General features: G+C 59.0%; 1 protein-coding gene across 1 annotated transcript in view; it reads right to left on the bottom strand.

Annotated features, from left to right (window-relative positions):
* OBSCN (obscurin, cytoskeletal calmodulin and titin-interacting RhoGEF) overlaps nucleotides 1-14,707 on the bottom strand; it is a 145,448-nt gene extending 130,741 nt beyond the window's left edge. The window contains 8 exon segments of the mRNA XM_087816905.1: nucleotides 2,652-2,916; nucleotides 3,389-3,666; nucleotides 4,054-4,320; nucleotides 4,809-5,117; nucleotides 5,906-6,166; nucleotides 6,279-6,548; nucleotides 7,586-8,589; nucleotides 14,638-14,707. Coding sequence (XP_087673031.1) covers nucleotides 2,652-2,916; nucleotides 3,389-3,666; nucleotides 4,054-4,320; nucleotides 4,809-5,117; nucleotides 5,906-6,166; nucleotides 6,279-6,548; nucleotides 7,586-8,589; nucleotides 14,638-14,687 — 2,704 coding nt within the window. The 5' untranslated portion in view covers nucleotides 14,688-14,707.
* Between the last annotated feature and the right edge of the window lie 573 nt (nucleotides 14,708-15,280).

The following is a 15,280-nucleotide window of genomic DNA, read 5'->3' as shown; positions in this document are numbered from 1 at the left end:
TGATGACATCTGCAGAGACCCTATTTCCACATAAGGCCACAATCTGAGGTTCCAGATGGGCGTTAATTTCAGGGAGACATAACATTAAAAACTTGCCCAAGGTCACCCGGCTACTAAGAGACACTAGTGAGGTCTGACTCTGCCCACACTTTGATCCCTCCACAGCCAGCCTTGAAGGGTGTGACCACCCTGGTGTGGGCATGGGCCGACCTACAGCACAGCCCCCTCAACAGACCCACTTCCTCTACCCTCAATGTCCTACTGACAAGGCAGGAAGGACAGGGGCTCACCTCCCAGGCTACCTGGAGCAGGGCATGGCTGTGGCACCTACATGTAGTAGGAAGCATAAGGGAAAATCTGCTTCAGGCTCCCAGAAAGGAGAACATCTGTCTTCCAAACAGAAGAGACAACAGGGGACACCCAGTGCTAGAAAGAAATGCCCCAAGATCCCTGCCCTAGGGCATTCATGAAGTTTCTCCCTGCTAGTCCACCAAACACACTAATCTGTATGTACACTGCTGTGAAAAAATTCTGCAGAAGGAATTTAGGTCCCAGGTCAGCTGACTCTTAGTTCATCAAAAGGGAGATGGCCCTGGGTGAGCCTGAACTAACCAGGTGAGCCCTGAAAGGGAAGGGCTCTTCCTGGCCAAAGGTTCGAAGCTCTTGAGTGATTGGACACAAGGGAGATTCTCCACAGCTGGCCTGAACATGGAAGGACCATATAGCAAAGGACCAAAAGTGGCCTCCATCTGCCAGCCAGCCAGGAAACAGCTTCAGACTCAGAACAGCAAGGAAAGGAATTCGCCAACAACTTGGAAGAGGACTCCCAGAGTACTCAGCCAATGGCATATGGATTCCAGCCTTGGAGACCCTGAGCAGAGAACCCAGCCACATCATGCCCGAACTTCTCACCTACAGAACTGTGAGCCAATCAATAAGCATTGTTTTAAGCCACTGAATTTGTGATCATTTATCCCACAGCAGTAAAAAACAAAAACAAAAAATTGAACACCTCTTGCACATTCTTCCCATCTTGAATGTGATGGCTGGAGCTGTAAAAGCCATCCTATGACCATGAGGCAATAAGCATTAGAAAGTAAAAGGTTAACAAGCTCAGGGTGGCAGAGAATTAGGGACAGAGCCTGAGTCTCTGCAATGTCCCTGTGATAGACTATTGGATGTGGTCCTCTATGAGCCACTGGGGTCCACTTCTCCACCCCCTTGGGATCAGGTTGACCTCATACTTGGCTTTGCACAACAGGACACAGATGGGGGTAACATTCTGGGAAGGCTGAAAAGAGATATTAACAAGCCCTATAGTATCTACTATTCCCTGAGGGAACCCAGATACCAGGTGAAGGAGCCCAGACTGTCCCCATGGAGTAAAAGGCCAGTGGGTGAAATGTCACCAGAAGAGAACGGGGTCTCAGAAATAAGAGTGAGTCCAGCTAACATCTCAGAAGAGAGAAGCCTGTCACTGCCACCAACCCCATTCACAGGAGCCATCCTAATTGGGATAACAGATGCATGAATGAGACCAGGCTGCTCCTTCTGTCTCCGCCAAAACCACATGAGCAGAAATGGACCATCCCCACTGAGCCCTGACCCACAGAATCGTATCAGTAACCAACTGTTCTACTGGGCCTCTAGGTTTGGGGGGTATTTGTTACTCAGCACCAAATAACTGACTGAACAGGCCCTGATGGGACTGCGGAGTACTGCCCCCCCCCCCCCCACACACACACTGAAGTGCTTCTCCAGGCCTATTCCCATGGTAGACAGATCTCTGCTTCATCAACTGACCTGTGACATCCACATGGAAGGTGACCTTCTGGCCCCCGGCCTCGCAGCTGTACTCCCCACTGTCCGCCTTGCCCGCCTGCTGCAGCACCAGCTGCTGTGTGCAGCCCTTGGCCTCCATGCGCACTTTCGAGCTCCCACTCAGCTTCTTGCCGTCCTTGTACCACGTCACCTGAGTCTGGGCCTGGGCCATCTCGCAGCTCAGTGTGGTGCTGGCCCCCTCCACAGCCTGCACCTCACTGCGTGCTGGCTGCTCCTTGGCAAACACCATCTTGGGCTCTGGGGATAGGGAGGGAAACACAGTCAGTGGCCCCACAGAGGTGAGCCCTGGAGCCACAACAGAGGCTAAGTCACCAGAAAACCACGGGTCCCCATGAGATCTTTTGTGCTCAGGCACTGCACCACAACCTTCCCAGGCACAGGGGGGCCTGACTGGTGCCTCAGGACAGAGGGAAGCATAGGGGCCAAGCAGAGACCTCCCTCCTGGGGGTCAGGATAGGGTCCAGCAGGACTCAGACAATGCACCAAGAGGCCCCAGTGGCTTCTAGGAAGAGCCAGGACCGCATATTCACTGAGATCCAAATCTACCCTGATGAGGATGCTTCCAGCACCTTTTGAGTCCTCAACCTCCTTTGAGAACAAGGACTTTGAATTCCTTCTGGTTTGGCGTTGTTCATCCATCTCAAGGTGAGTTTCCTGGGGAATTTCTTCTCCCAATTCCAAGCATCTGCCTGCCCCCACCATTTGCATAAGCAACAAAGAGCCTGGCAGCATTGCCTTGCAAGTGCCAGATGGAGCTGGACCTGCTCCCCGCCCACCAAGCCCAGGAGTTGCCGGATCCCCACAGACACACAGCTGGAAATCCATGAAATGTTCGCCCACGCGGCATGAATAGGTGCCCTCGTCCTGCCTGGTGACTGAGTTAGCCACCAGCCAATGCTGCGTACCCACATCCTCCTACAAGAAGTGTGGGCAGGAGTGGTCGAGCTCCAAGCCACCCTTGAACCAGTGCACGGGCATGTGGGCCTCCACAGTCTTACACTCAAAGTAAGCTGGGCCCCTGGCCACCGTGTCCACTCAGCCACTTGCAGAGTCCGTGTACAGAAAGGGTGTGAGCTCTGCAAGGGCAGCTGGGGGTCAGAGGCAGGAAAGAGCTCTGACTACGAGCATACCCACACATTAGCAAATGGAGGTGCTCAGGGCTTCGGGACCATGTGGAACCCTGGCTCAGCCCAGACCAGGGTCCTCTTCACACAGGGAACTGACTTCCAACCACCCAGTGCCATGGACTGTTAGGACTTCCCCACAGGGTCCCTCCCTCTACTGAACAGAGCTCCAGTCCCCACTCTCCCCATGAGGTAGGCTAGCCTCCTCCCATGCCCTCCCTGTCCCCTTGGAGTCACCTGAGCCTACCCCTCTCTCACCTGTGACGGCAGTCACCTGAAACTTCCCTCCTAACCTACCCCCCCACAGAGAACATCAGCTCCCACTGCCCTGACCCCCTAGAGCCTGCCTAGAGTTGGGACACAGAATGTTGTGGCTGTAGCAGTGGCCAGGAGGACGTGGACACACATGGACACACACACGCACCTTGAATTGACAGGTGGTAGGCAAAGCGTCCCCCACGGCTGACACACTCGTACAGGCCAGCATCGTCTTGCGCCACGTCCTGCACCAGCAGCGCCCGCTGTCCTGCGGAAGCCTGCACCTTGTACTTGGGGCCTGGGGGCAGTGCTCGGCCGTCCTTGAGCCACGTTACAGCTGCAGCCTGGTCCGACAGCTCAGCCAGGAGCTGCGCCTCCTCGTGCAGCCGGGCCATCACCTCCCGAACCTCTGCTGGGCGCTTGGTGGTCAGCCCTGGGGCCACTGGGGGCCCCCACAGGTGGAGAGAGAGGGTGTGGAGTGAGGGGGTTTTGGAGGGAGGAGTTGTGGTCGGAGGAAGGGGAGGAAGTGGACCGAGAGGGGAGGAGGAGGAGGGAAAGAGAAGCAAACAGATGGAGACATGAGGCTCTGCATCATCAGAAGCCCCCAGCCCCTTGTCCACTCACAGACTGGGACACCCTCCAGACTGGGCAAGCTGCTTCCCATACCCCAGCCCCCCATCTGGTCCTGCTTGTCCAGGCCACACACCCAGCAACCCACCAGCACTCTCCAGGAGCCCTGGGGCCTAGAAACACATGTCCCACTCCTGCCCCCACCCTCAGAAGAAACAGAACTTGGAGAGACCCCAGGAGTCAAGGGCTGGGGTCCTACCTCGGACCTCCATGCGGATCTTGTTCTCAATGCCATTGGCCACAAACTTGAGCTCGGCACCATGAAGGCTGGCAGGCACTGAGCGGATGGTGAGGGTGTGCCGGGTGCCATCGCAGCGGATCACATACATGCTGCTGGCCTTCAGGCTCTGCCCGTCCAGGAACCACTCTCCCGCAGAAACCGAAGTGAGGTCCACAGAGAAGGTCACCTCACTGCCTTCTACCGCCTCCACCGCCTTCAGAGGCGTCTTGACAGCCAGCTGGGGTGCTGCAGAGTGGGGGCTTCAGGAAGCAGCAGGGCACCTGACCTCCCCTCTTCTTCCTCCCCCAGAGCTTGGACCCAAATGCCCCCTCCTCTAGGAAGCACATCAGACATGTGTACAGCAACCATGGGCTCACATGGGCTCAGCAACCATGAGATCACAGGGCTCAGGACTGAGTGGGGACAAATTAGAGCCATCCAAGATCCCCTCCGGATCCCACAAACCAAAGGTAGGGGGTGCAGCTGTGCAGCTGGGTCCCCTGGGGCTTGTGGACACAGATAGGTTCCTAGGGCGCTCAAGTCCTGTCTCAGGGTCCCTTCCCCTTCCCACAGAGGAGGCTCCAACAGCATCAGGACCCTGGTACCCTCCCCCCAATAAAGAGGCTTCATGAATCACTGTGGCTTCACTGAAGCTGGGCTATGCTCTAGATCTGGATGACTGAGCCACAGAAGGTACCCCGGAAGCCATGGGGAACAGAACCTTCCACACTTACCCAGGTGGACAGTCCCGGGGAACTCAAGGTAGGAGCTCTGGCCAAAGCTGTTTACAGCTGACACCCGGAACTGGAAGTCTCCCTCCTCAGCCACGCAGTCTACAGTCAGCTCAGGCGTGGCTACCCACTCGGCCTCATGGCACCGGCTCCAGGTATAGGTGCCCAGTCGCTTCTTCTCCACCAGGTAGCCATCAATGGTGACAGGGCGGTCCCCTTGGGGTGGTGGGGACCAGCTGAGAGTTACAGAATTCTCTGTCTTGGCCTTCACCACAGGGGCCTCAGGGGTGTGCGGTGGTGGCTTCCTGGGGGCTGGGAAGAGCACAGGCCCTTGTCACCAACTGGGAGCCCCTCCCCGAGTCACAGGCCCAGGATCACCCTGGAGAGAGTGATCACAGAATCTCCAGCCCTCTTAGGGGGCACTGCTCTGATGGTATGAAATGGCCACAGCCTGGTGTGGAAGGCCAACCTGAGGGGAGGCTATAGGCCATGACCCCTGGGCCACCCTGTGGCCATTTCTCCAGTTGCAGCAGAAAGGGCAGCCTGGCCTCGGTGCCACATTTGGCCCAAGGCACCATGGGCTGTCCATGTAGCCTGGGGACAGACACCTTCCAGTTCTGGGCCTTGACCCCATCAGCGTGTTGGGGTCCTGGCCAGGCAGTGGCTGAAGCAAAGCACAGTGACCCTCCTGAGGGTGCTGGGGCCATGTGGAGGGGCACATCCCTGCCCCCAGCCAACAGCTAGCTCTGGGAACCATCACCTAATCTACAATGTAGACATCAAAGGCCACCGAAAGAAGACCTGCTCACACAGGACAGCCTCCTACCACACACACACACACACACACACACACACACACACTTTGCTTCTAGGACAATCTGCACCTTCTAATTTGTTTGGTGGGGTGAGGAGCTACCAAGACTCCCACTCTGCCAATGCCTGAAGAGACCACAGTGGAGGACTGCAAACAATTCAGGGTGTGAGGGAACCAGAGCTACAGCCTGAACGTGATGTGCCCCCATGCCCTTCCTGGGGCTACTGAGCATGGATGGTGACAAGCGGCACCTCTTCTATTGGAGAGAAGCTCCCCAGGCCTTTACCTGACACGAAGAACTGGGTGGACGTCCGGCAGTCCCCAGCGACAAAGGCCACCTCACCCACATCCTCCAGGCTGCACTGGGAGATGGTTAGCGTGTGGCGTGTGCCTTCAGCGGTGATGGCTACCCGGCCCCCAGCCACCACCTCCTCATGGTTCCGGAGCCAGCGGACGGGGCCCTCTGGCCTGGCCAGCTCTACGCAGAACAAGGCAGTGTCCCCGACTCGCACCGCTGTCTTTCTCGGGAGCTTTCGGATGAGGTTGCCTAGGACGGCCAGAACCAGGGGCTGGTCAAACCAGACAGCCCGCCACCCCCTCCAGTCTCGTTGGCCCCCACCGCACACCTCACCCCCCCGTTGTGTTGCCCAGCCGCCCACCTTGTACTGTGAGCTCAGCCACGGTGCGGCTGCCCTCGGCCATCTCGCAGATGTACACGGCGTCGTCGTCGGCCGTGGCGTTGTGAACGGTGAGCCGCCGCTCCGTGCCGGCCTCCTCGATGGCATACTTGGAACTGGCCCACAGCCGCGTCTCTTCCTTGTACCACACGGCCTCCGTGGCCAGCAGCGGCACCTCGCACCGGAACGTGGCCGACCCCTTCTCCTGCACCTCCAGGTCCTGCAGCCGCATCTTGAAGGGCACCGAGGGTTCTGAGGGGAGAGGGTGGAAGAGCAAGGCTGAGGGGCGGCCCAGGAAAGGAACGGGGTACTGGGTGAGGGCACCTGGGGCGGGGCAGGGCAAGCTAAGGGCGAGTAGGTGCTGAGGTTGGGGGCAGGACATCCAGGCAGGGGTTGGAGCGAGTGGGCGAGCTGAGGAGAGAAGAGCAGGAGGGCAGGGAGAGGAGGCAGATATTAAAGAAAAGAGCCCTCTCCCCCCAAATATAAGAAGTCTGGAAGAAAAAGCAGCAATAAGGCAGGTGACGCTACAACCAGAGGCCTCCTGAACAGGCCCCTCCACCAGCCCCAGGCCAGGCAGCAGGCCGGGACCCCTCAGGTGAGATCGAAAAACGCCCAGAGTACTGGCTGCAGGCCAGGCCATGCCAGCGGGTTCTTCCCTGTGCAGCTTCCTCAGGGACCCGGGGGGAGGAGCGTTAACCCCGCAAGCACCAGGAAACTGAGGCGTGCATGGGAAGATGGGAGATCCCTGTTCAAGGCTGTACAGCGGGAGAGCCCCGTCCTGAGGCGGAGGTGGGACTCCCGGCACTGGAGAGGCTCTGTTAGGAGCAAAGAATGAAGGGGCCTCCCAACAAAACCTGACTGTGCTGCTCGCACTCGCCCAGGCCCGGACAGGAGCCTGCAAACTGGCCCAGAGCCGCCTCAGGCTGCGCGGGCACAGGCTCTGTGCCTGCCCCTGCCCTCCGTGGCTCTTGGACACACACTCCTTCGCATCCAGGGGAGACGGGGGGCCTGGTCATCCTCACCCTGGACAGGGCAGGCTCAGCTACCGGCCAAGCGACCGTCCCTCACGGGGAGGGAGTGCTGGTGACAAAGCGCTTTCTCCTTTACTCTCGTGACTCACAAAGACGGGGACAGGCTGAGGGTCCTTCCTGTGCTGCGGGCATTCTGCAGGCCGGTGAAAGAGGGAGCCGCCAGGCTTCCAGCTCCCCATCTACCGGACAGACAGGGAGGAGCCTCACTTGCGTTCCCCCGCAGTGACTGCGGCAGGGGTGCCGGGCACCCCAGCTCACCTCGAACGACGACCAGCACGGAGCTGTAGGTCTGGCCCACGAGGTTGGACGCTGTGCACGTGTAGAGGCCACGGTCCGACTGCTTGCAGAAGAGGATCTTGAGCACGAAGTTCTCCTGCGCGTCCTCGTACACCACGTGTCGCCGGCCCTCGACCACCAGCTGCCCGTCCTTCTTCCACACGGTCTCAGGCTTGGGCTCCCCGGTCACGTAGCAGCTGAGGCGCGCGTGCTTGCCCTCCGTCACCGTGCAGGTGCGAGTGCCGGCGCAGGGCGGCGAGGCGGGGGCGCCCTCGGCGCGCATGGCCTCGCGCCGCCGCTGCAGGTGCGCCAGGAGCGCGGCCGTGGAGGCCCCGGGCGGGCCGGCCGCGTCGGCGTCCGCGTCCACCGTGAGCGCCGCATCGGCGCTGGCCGTGCCCAGCGGGTTCTCGGCGCGCACCGTGTAGGTGCCGCTGTCGCGCCGCCGCGCGGCCTGGATGCGCAGCGCGCTCGCCTCGCCGCTGCCTTCCACGCTCAGTCGAGGGGCGTCAGGCGCCCCAAGGCGCCTCCCGTCCTTGGCCCAACTCACTGCCATAGGCGGCGAGCCGCGCACGCGGCAGTAGAAGGTGGCCTCCGCGCCCTCGCGCACGCGGATGGACGTGGGCCGCAGCAAGAAGTGGGGTGCCTGCTCCGCGCACGCTGCCTCGGCGTTCACCTGGAGGCCCACGGCCGCGAAGGCCTCGCCGATGGCGTTCCTCGCTCGGCACACGTACTGTCCGCTGTCGCCAAGCGCCAGGTCCAGGATAGTGAGGCGGTACTGGTCTCCGTCCTGGGCCAGGCGGAAGCGCGCGCCCGCCTCCACCTGCTGCCGGTCCTTCTCCCAGCTCACCTGCGGGGTGGGGTTGCCCACGATCTGGCAGCTCAGCGTGGCGTCCTTACCCACCGACACCACGAAGGCCTTCGGCCGGGTCAGAAATCGGGGCGCGCCGCTGAACGAGGAATGATCCATGGTGGAAGGGGAGGGGGACCTGCGAGATGAGTGGGGAAACTCATAATGGAGATAAGCCCCTGGCCCTCTCAGAGCCCGCCACCTTTGTCCCACCCGGCCACCTCACCCGTCAGTGCCGCTTGGAGAACCCAGTAACCCAGGTAGATGCCTGCACAAGCCCCTCCCCACCCAGGTCCCATTCCCCCGCCCCCAACCCAGGCCACATCACCAGAAGGCAGTGTGGTTAGGAAGAGCAGACTTGCCCCTTTCTGAGTATTTGGGGTCTGGCTCCACCCCCAAACAGGTTCTCCTAATGGGTGAGCATCTCCAGCCTCCCCCCACCTTCAGTCAGGTCCAGCTGAGCACCTGTCCCAGAACACCACACCAGCAGCCAGGCTGGCCCCCTTCCTGTGAGGCATCACGCTTTGACACAGGCCTCTCCCTCCACGGGCCACACAGTGCCTTGCTAAGCGGACTTGCTGTGTCCCACCCTGAGCCACTCCAACTGCCTTAGGCGTCCTGTCTCCTCCCCCAGACACTGCTGCCTCCTTCGCCAAAAGCTGCAATCTGCCCACGGCTCCTCCACTCAATGGGGGCCGCTCTTTGCCTCACAGCCCAGTGTGCTCCCTTAACCTCCCTTTGCCCCTGTTGTTCCCCCAAGTGACTCCCCCAAAAGCCTTTGGGCTCCACCTGGGGCTGTGTGCACGTCAGGCCCCCTTGCTCAATGGTGTCCATGACAGGAAGCAGTATGCATAAGTCTATTCCACCTGCAGCCACCGTGGACCAGGAGGCACCTCACCTCTCCCAGGGTCCCCCACCCCTCAACCCTGGGGGATTATGCCCATCAGTGAGCAGTGAAGAAATGGAAACTGCAACCAAGGCAAACTCCTCCTAACAAGACAGCACCGTCAGCCCACCAGGCTGCCTGGCCCCCTCACTGTGAGTGCCTATCTCCTCTCTTTGGAGCTTGGAGCAAGGCTACCCCGGCAGCGCGGTCAGCAGTGTGCCTGCAGAGGACAGTAGAGGATCCCCCAGGAAGAGCCAGGGACCTCCAGGCCAGTCTGGCCGGGGTTGAACCCAACCTGGGGGTTGCAGACAGCCCTTTCACTCTGTGGCTTCACTGCCTGGTCACCCTGCATAGACAGGGCTGGCACCATCAGTGCTAAATGCCTTAGGCGACTCTGGCATCTACCCACCTGGGGTAGCTCCCACTGGTCCCAGCACAGGTGGGTGAGGTGAGATTGGGCCCTCCCTACAGGGGACTTCTGTAAGAACGGCGAGCACAGTTGGCCTCACTGGGCCCCAGGCTGGCCCCAAGCGCTTTAACTTCCCCCATCCTAGGAGCAGGGCCTCTAGCCTCCGGGCATGGGCTGCCCACCACCTGAGGATAGGGGGGATGTTTCTGGGTCCTCTGCTGCTGGTCCTGTGACTCAGCACCTAATCCCCCTTAATCTCGCTCAAGGAGGCTGAGCCCAGACCAGCCTGCTGACTCACTATGCAGTCAGCACCTCTGTCCCCTACCCACCAGCCGCCCCCGCAGGGCCTTGGAATCCCTCTGTGGGAGCATTACTTTGACACCAGGACCCTGAACCCTGAGCTATTCCCAGTGGCCACCCCAAATCATAGTGTATGGGTTCCCCAAGGCAGGAATGAACAGCAGTTTCCCCCACCCCACATACACCCCCAGAGCAGGTGCCAGAGAAGCTGCTCCCAGCTCATGAGTGAGCATGTGGGGGTGGGGGGCAGGAAGCCACCACCATAGTCTGGGCCTCTGGGGCCAGAAGGACAGGGAGGGAGCTCCCATCTCTGCACGTGCTTAGGAGGAGCCTGTCCCAGCCTTGGCAGAGGTACAGGCTGTTTCCTGGCCTGACAAGGGTGGGTAGAGACCCTGAGATCCTCTAAGGCCACTGGGAACCCTACTGATGCCCTGCTCCCTGTCTAGAGCCTGCACTCCCTACCCTTGATGCAGCAGACCCATGAGGCCCGAGGAGGCTCACCAAGACATGACAGCCTCAGAACCTCATGGCAACCCCACCAGGCAGGCATCCCTACCGGTCAGCAGGGCCAGGCCCCCCGAGCACATGCCCAAGGACTCTAGCCACTCTTGTGTAGGCCAACAAGGGGAGGGGACCATACAAGGCAACCTCTGATCACAGGAACACCTGCAGTGGCCTCCTCCCCTTGCCACGTTGGCAGAAACAGGCTTCAGAAGGAGGACCCAGCCAGAACCTCAGCCCCAGCCTCCCAGGAGGCCCCTCCCCTCCCCCCCCCCCCAGTTGCCTGCTTGGGAAGGTGGCTTCCTTTGGATCCTTCAGTGGCCCTGGCTGGATGCTGGCAGGAGCCTCACTCCAGGGCTGAGCCCTCCCCCCATCTGGGATTGTTCCCCACCCCCCTCACCCTAGCCTGTCCACTTGTTTCTCCAGCACTTGGCCACCCTCAGGTTTGTGTGGCCCTTGACCATTTTCCAAATGAGCCAAAGTGGGAAGTGGCTCCAGCCTGATAGCAGAACCCCCCTGGCACTCCTCCGACTCTGCTGCCCCTGTCCAGAAAAGACTTCAAGGACAGTTCCTGGATCTTTGTCCCCCCAGACCTAGGGCCCTATTTCCCGCACACCACGGGGAAATTCTTTCCTGGAGTCAGGTGTCGCTGCCCCTCTGGCTGTCCCCACTACTGAGCCAACAGGCCCAAAATAGCCCCAGCTGTCAGCGGTCATCCATCTCAGCCAAGCTGGCGGCAGGGCTAGCCGGACCCCCAGGCCCCCTGGATCAGGATCAGGATCAGGATCAGGATCAGGATCAGGGCACAAGGCCCCAGTCTACCAGCTTGGCTGCTCCCTCCCTGCATGAAGGTCCAGCTCAGGTCACTGATGGGACAGGGGCTGGAATCCAGGCCCCCAACCAGGGAGCAGCACAGCCTATCCAGAACCTTACCCCAGGCCCCTCTGTCTCCCAGAGCCATGACCTTCAACCAAACCACCCTGATGGGGGGGGGGTGCCCATGGGATGGCCCCTACCCCTGTCCACTCTGCCCTCTCACCTGTCTCAACAGGGAAACTCGGGGCAGCGCCCAGGCCAGGGGCTCAGAGAGTGGAGCAGGAGCCACCAGATCTCACCTTCCTCTGAGGGCCCAGGACCCACACGACTCCTGCCCAGCAGCCTGCACTCTGGCGGGTCCTCAGACTGGACAGGGACAGAGGACAGGCGGACGCTGTCAGCTGGAGAAGTCTGGGCCCGCCCCCACCCTGCCCCCACCACTGGTCAGGCAGCCCAGCCCAGCTTCAAAATAGCCTGGCTGTCACTGCCCCTATTGAGTTTCACTCCAGGCCCTAGGTAGGCAAAGGGCAGAGGCTCAGAGTGGCTGGGGGAAGGAGGAGATATCTGTCTTCCAGCGATGATGGGGGTGGGGCAAGGACCCCAGCTAGTTGGGACCCCTCCTCAGACCAGCATCTTGGAGTGCAGGCTGGGAAGAAGCCCAGAAGCACAGGGATCACCCCCCAGGAGATCCAGGATCACACCCAGGGTATCTGGGACCATCCACGGTGGAACCGCTGGCTGAGCTAAGACACTGGTCACATGGGTGACTGATCTGTGCTCAGAACTATGGTTTCCCTACCAGTGCAGAGGGCACAGAGGGAGTGAGAGGAAGGCAGAAGGCAGAACCCAGGTTGGGTGCTGAGCTAGGACACACACCCTGGTGCTGGATCAGGAGCAGGGGTGAGGTGGGGGTGCAAATCAGTACTCCCCATGGTGGGGGTCTATCCATGGACACCCCTGCAGAAAAGACCCTCGGGTCAGACAGGGTGTAGGGGCTGTCTTAGTGTCCTGCCTTGGCTCTGCCCACAGATGAAGTTCCCTGCAGGGAGGACCTCCTCTTTCTGACCTGGGCCCCTGGGGGCAGAGGCTGGCCCCTTCCCAAGAGAGGCCTCTGATCCCAGGTTAGGCCTCTGCCAGGTCAAGCCCTCCTGCTCCTGGGTAGCCTGGCACCTGACCACATTTGTCCCTGGGCCGGGGCCATGTGGACAGAGAGGCAGCAACCCTCCTAAGGCCACCCACATCATCTGCCCCTGCCCCCATCCTGCCTGCCCATCCCCAGGGCAGGCCCCCTGCAACCCACCTGACCTAATCCTCTCCTTGGTCCCCTGGGGAATGGTTCCAAGGTCTTGGTCATCTTGATTCGCCATAACAAACACCACATACTGGGGGCTTAAACACCATTTATTGCTCACAGCTCGGGAGGCTGCAAGTCCAAAATGAAGGCCCTGGCTGATCAGTGTCTGCTGAGGGCCCCTTCCTGGGATACAAATGGTGTCTTCTCGCTGTGTCCTCACGTGGTGAAGAAAGAGCTCTGGTTCTTCCTCTTCTTATAAGGACAGTAATCCCACCCTGGGAGCCCACCCTCAGGACCTCATCTAACCCTACTCACCTCTTAGCACATCACACTGTGGGGCGGGACTTCAACATGGAAATTTGAGTGAATGCATTCGGTCCATGGCACCCCGTGAGAAAGGAACCCCCATAGAAGGGCTCAGCCCCCACAACATGGCCCTGGGGACCCACAGCTGATGCACGGGTGCGTGCACACTTGCATTGCACACGTCCTGGGACATGACTGTGGGACGCCCAGAGGGGACATTCATGCTGTCCTGGGAGCAGTGAGGCCCAGAGGAGGTGCACATGCCTGCTCTTTACCCTTTTTACAGAAAACTAAAAGCTCAGTACACTGAGGCCCTGGCCAAGGTGGTTGAATGTCAGCTGGTTGAATGTCATCCCATATACCAAATGTCACTGGTTTGATTCCTGGTCAGGGAACACACCCAGGTTACGGGTTCAATCCCCTGTCAGGGTGCACATAGGAGGCAACCGATCGATGTTTCTCACATTGATGTTTCCCTCTCTCTCCCTCCCTTCCTCTCTCTCTAAAATCAATAAGAAAAAGAAAAAAAGCTAAGTGCAGTGAGGTAAAACCCAGAGAGGCTTTAAGAGGTCGGCCCCTGCTGTGTTCCAAAGCACACAGGCCCCCCCGCCCCCGCCTGCTGTCTATGGGTTCTTCTTCTGTGTATATCCTCAAAGCACCCCTGTTGAAGAAAGCAGGAGGTGAGTCCTATAGTCTCTAGGGGCCGCTTTGCCCTCCATGTCCATGTAATTCTTCCTGCTGGGGGCGCTGCAGGGACCTGACTCCAGGCACAACCCTTCATTCTCCCCCACCTTTCACTGGATCCTCTACAAAGAAATGTCACCTACCACCTGTCTGCTCACCCAGGGGCCAGGTGCTTTGGGAAAACTCAGGTAATCGTCAATTCAGATATTATTGTCACACAGAGGCCCTGGGCCCACACCCTCCTCCTCTGTCATCCTCCCTGTTCTGTGTCCTCCATAGCTCACCTTCCTTTTTTCTTCTCTCTGGGTTACTTGTCCTAGTGAAGACAAGGATAGGACTGTGACTTCAGTCCCAGGAGATGGGAGGCTTAGCATCCCCCGGACCACTGTGCCCTTAAGCCCTGCCCAACTCTTTTGCTTGGGTACGATTCCCAGGTCACCAGCTACAACCCATGGCCCTGCACATCTCTGGGCAGTCACAGGATGTCCACTCTCCTTTGTTCCTGTTCCTGCAGGGGGGTCCTGTGCGCCTGGCCAGTGTGGTGTCATTAATGATCCATGAACCAGCTGCAGCCATGGAAACTGTGATGTTCACCTCACAGGTCCCCTGAGGCTTTAAATGGCCTATTTGTTTGGGAAGACCCCAGCTTTGAGGGTCCCTGGGCCCTGACTACCTTCCCCACCCACCACGGCCCTCGGACCAACGTTCCCATCATCAGGGACCCAAAAACAAGTAGGTCCCAGGGTGTCCCCCATACTGTTGCATATTCTGGGAAAAGAGCATTTAATTCCTTTGTAACATTTTAAAGGGAAGAAGTTTATGGAGCGTAACTCACTCCTGAAGCCAGTGCACATCCTATATGGAAAATAAAGACATACAGTAACACTTCCCAGGGCTTCACACCAAGATCTCACTCGGTCTCCCAACCAGGCATTTCTCCTTTCACAGCAGCGCGACCTGAGGCACAGAGCCCTTGCTCCAGTTTACACACCTACAGGGCTTCCCTGGGTTTCTCCTGAGTAGAGATGACAAACAGACCATGACCAGGGTGACGGGACGATGCGGGGCGTCATCACAGCCTGATGATGTCCTGGAACCAAAAGGGGACATTAGTGGGTCAACAGGTGAAATCCAAATAAAGTCTGGAGCTTAGTTTTGAAAAAATGTGTAAGGGGTTAGACACTCTGGGGAGGCGCAAAGGCACATAGTTTGAAGACAGCAACCAGATGAGCATCCAGCTCACAGGTGGACAGAGGGTTCTTAGTCACACTGTTGCTTTTGATGGAGAAACATTGGAAATAACCTAAATGCCCATCAATATTAAAGCAAAAAATAATTGCATCACTGGGCAGTGAGTGTTACACATCCATTTAAAAATGATCTAAATCGGATCCACGGATTTAACTCTAAAAAACACGCCAGTAAATAAAGTGATCAAATGAAAATGAAAGAGCCCAAATGGGAGGCCAGCTCCCTCACACCCTGCGCCCCCACAGCCTCCCCTCTGCAGGGACAGGCTAAACCCACAGAAGCTGAGGCTGAGAGGAGGGGAGGCGGTGGGAGGGGTGCTTGGAGGGAAGAACAATGTGCCAGAAAGACAAGGGATGGAGAGAGGCCCTGCTGGGCACGACAGC

This window comes from Miniopterus natalensis, chromosome 4 (genome assembly GCF_054644295.1).
Source record: "Miniopterus natalensis isolate mMinNat1 chromosome 4, mMinNat1.hap1, whole genome shotgun sequence".
Lineage (NCBI taxonomy): Eukaryota > Metazoa > Chordata > Mammalia > Chiroptera > Miniopteridae > Miniopterus > Miniopterus natalensis.
This window is presented reverse-complemented; position numbering and strand designations above follow the sequence as displayed.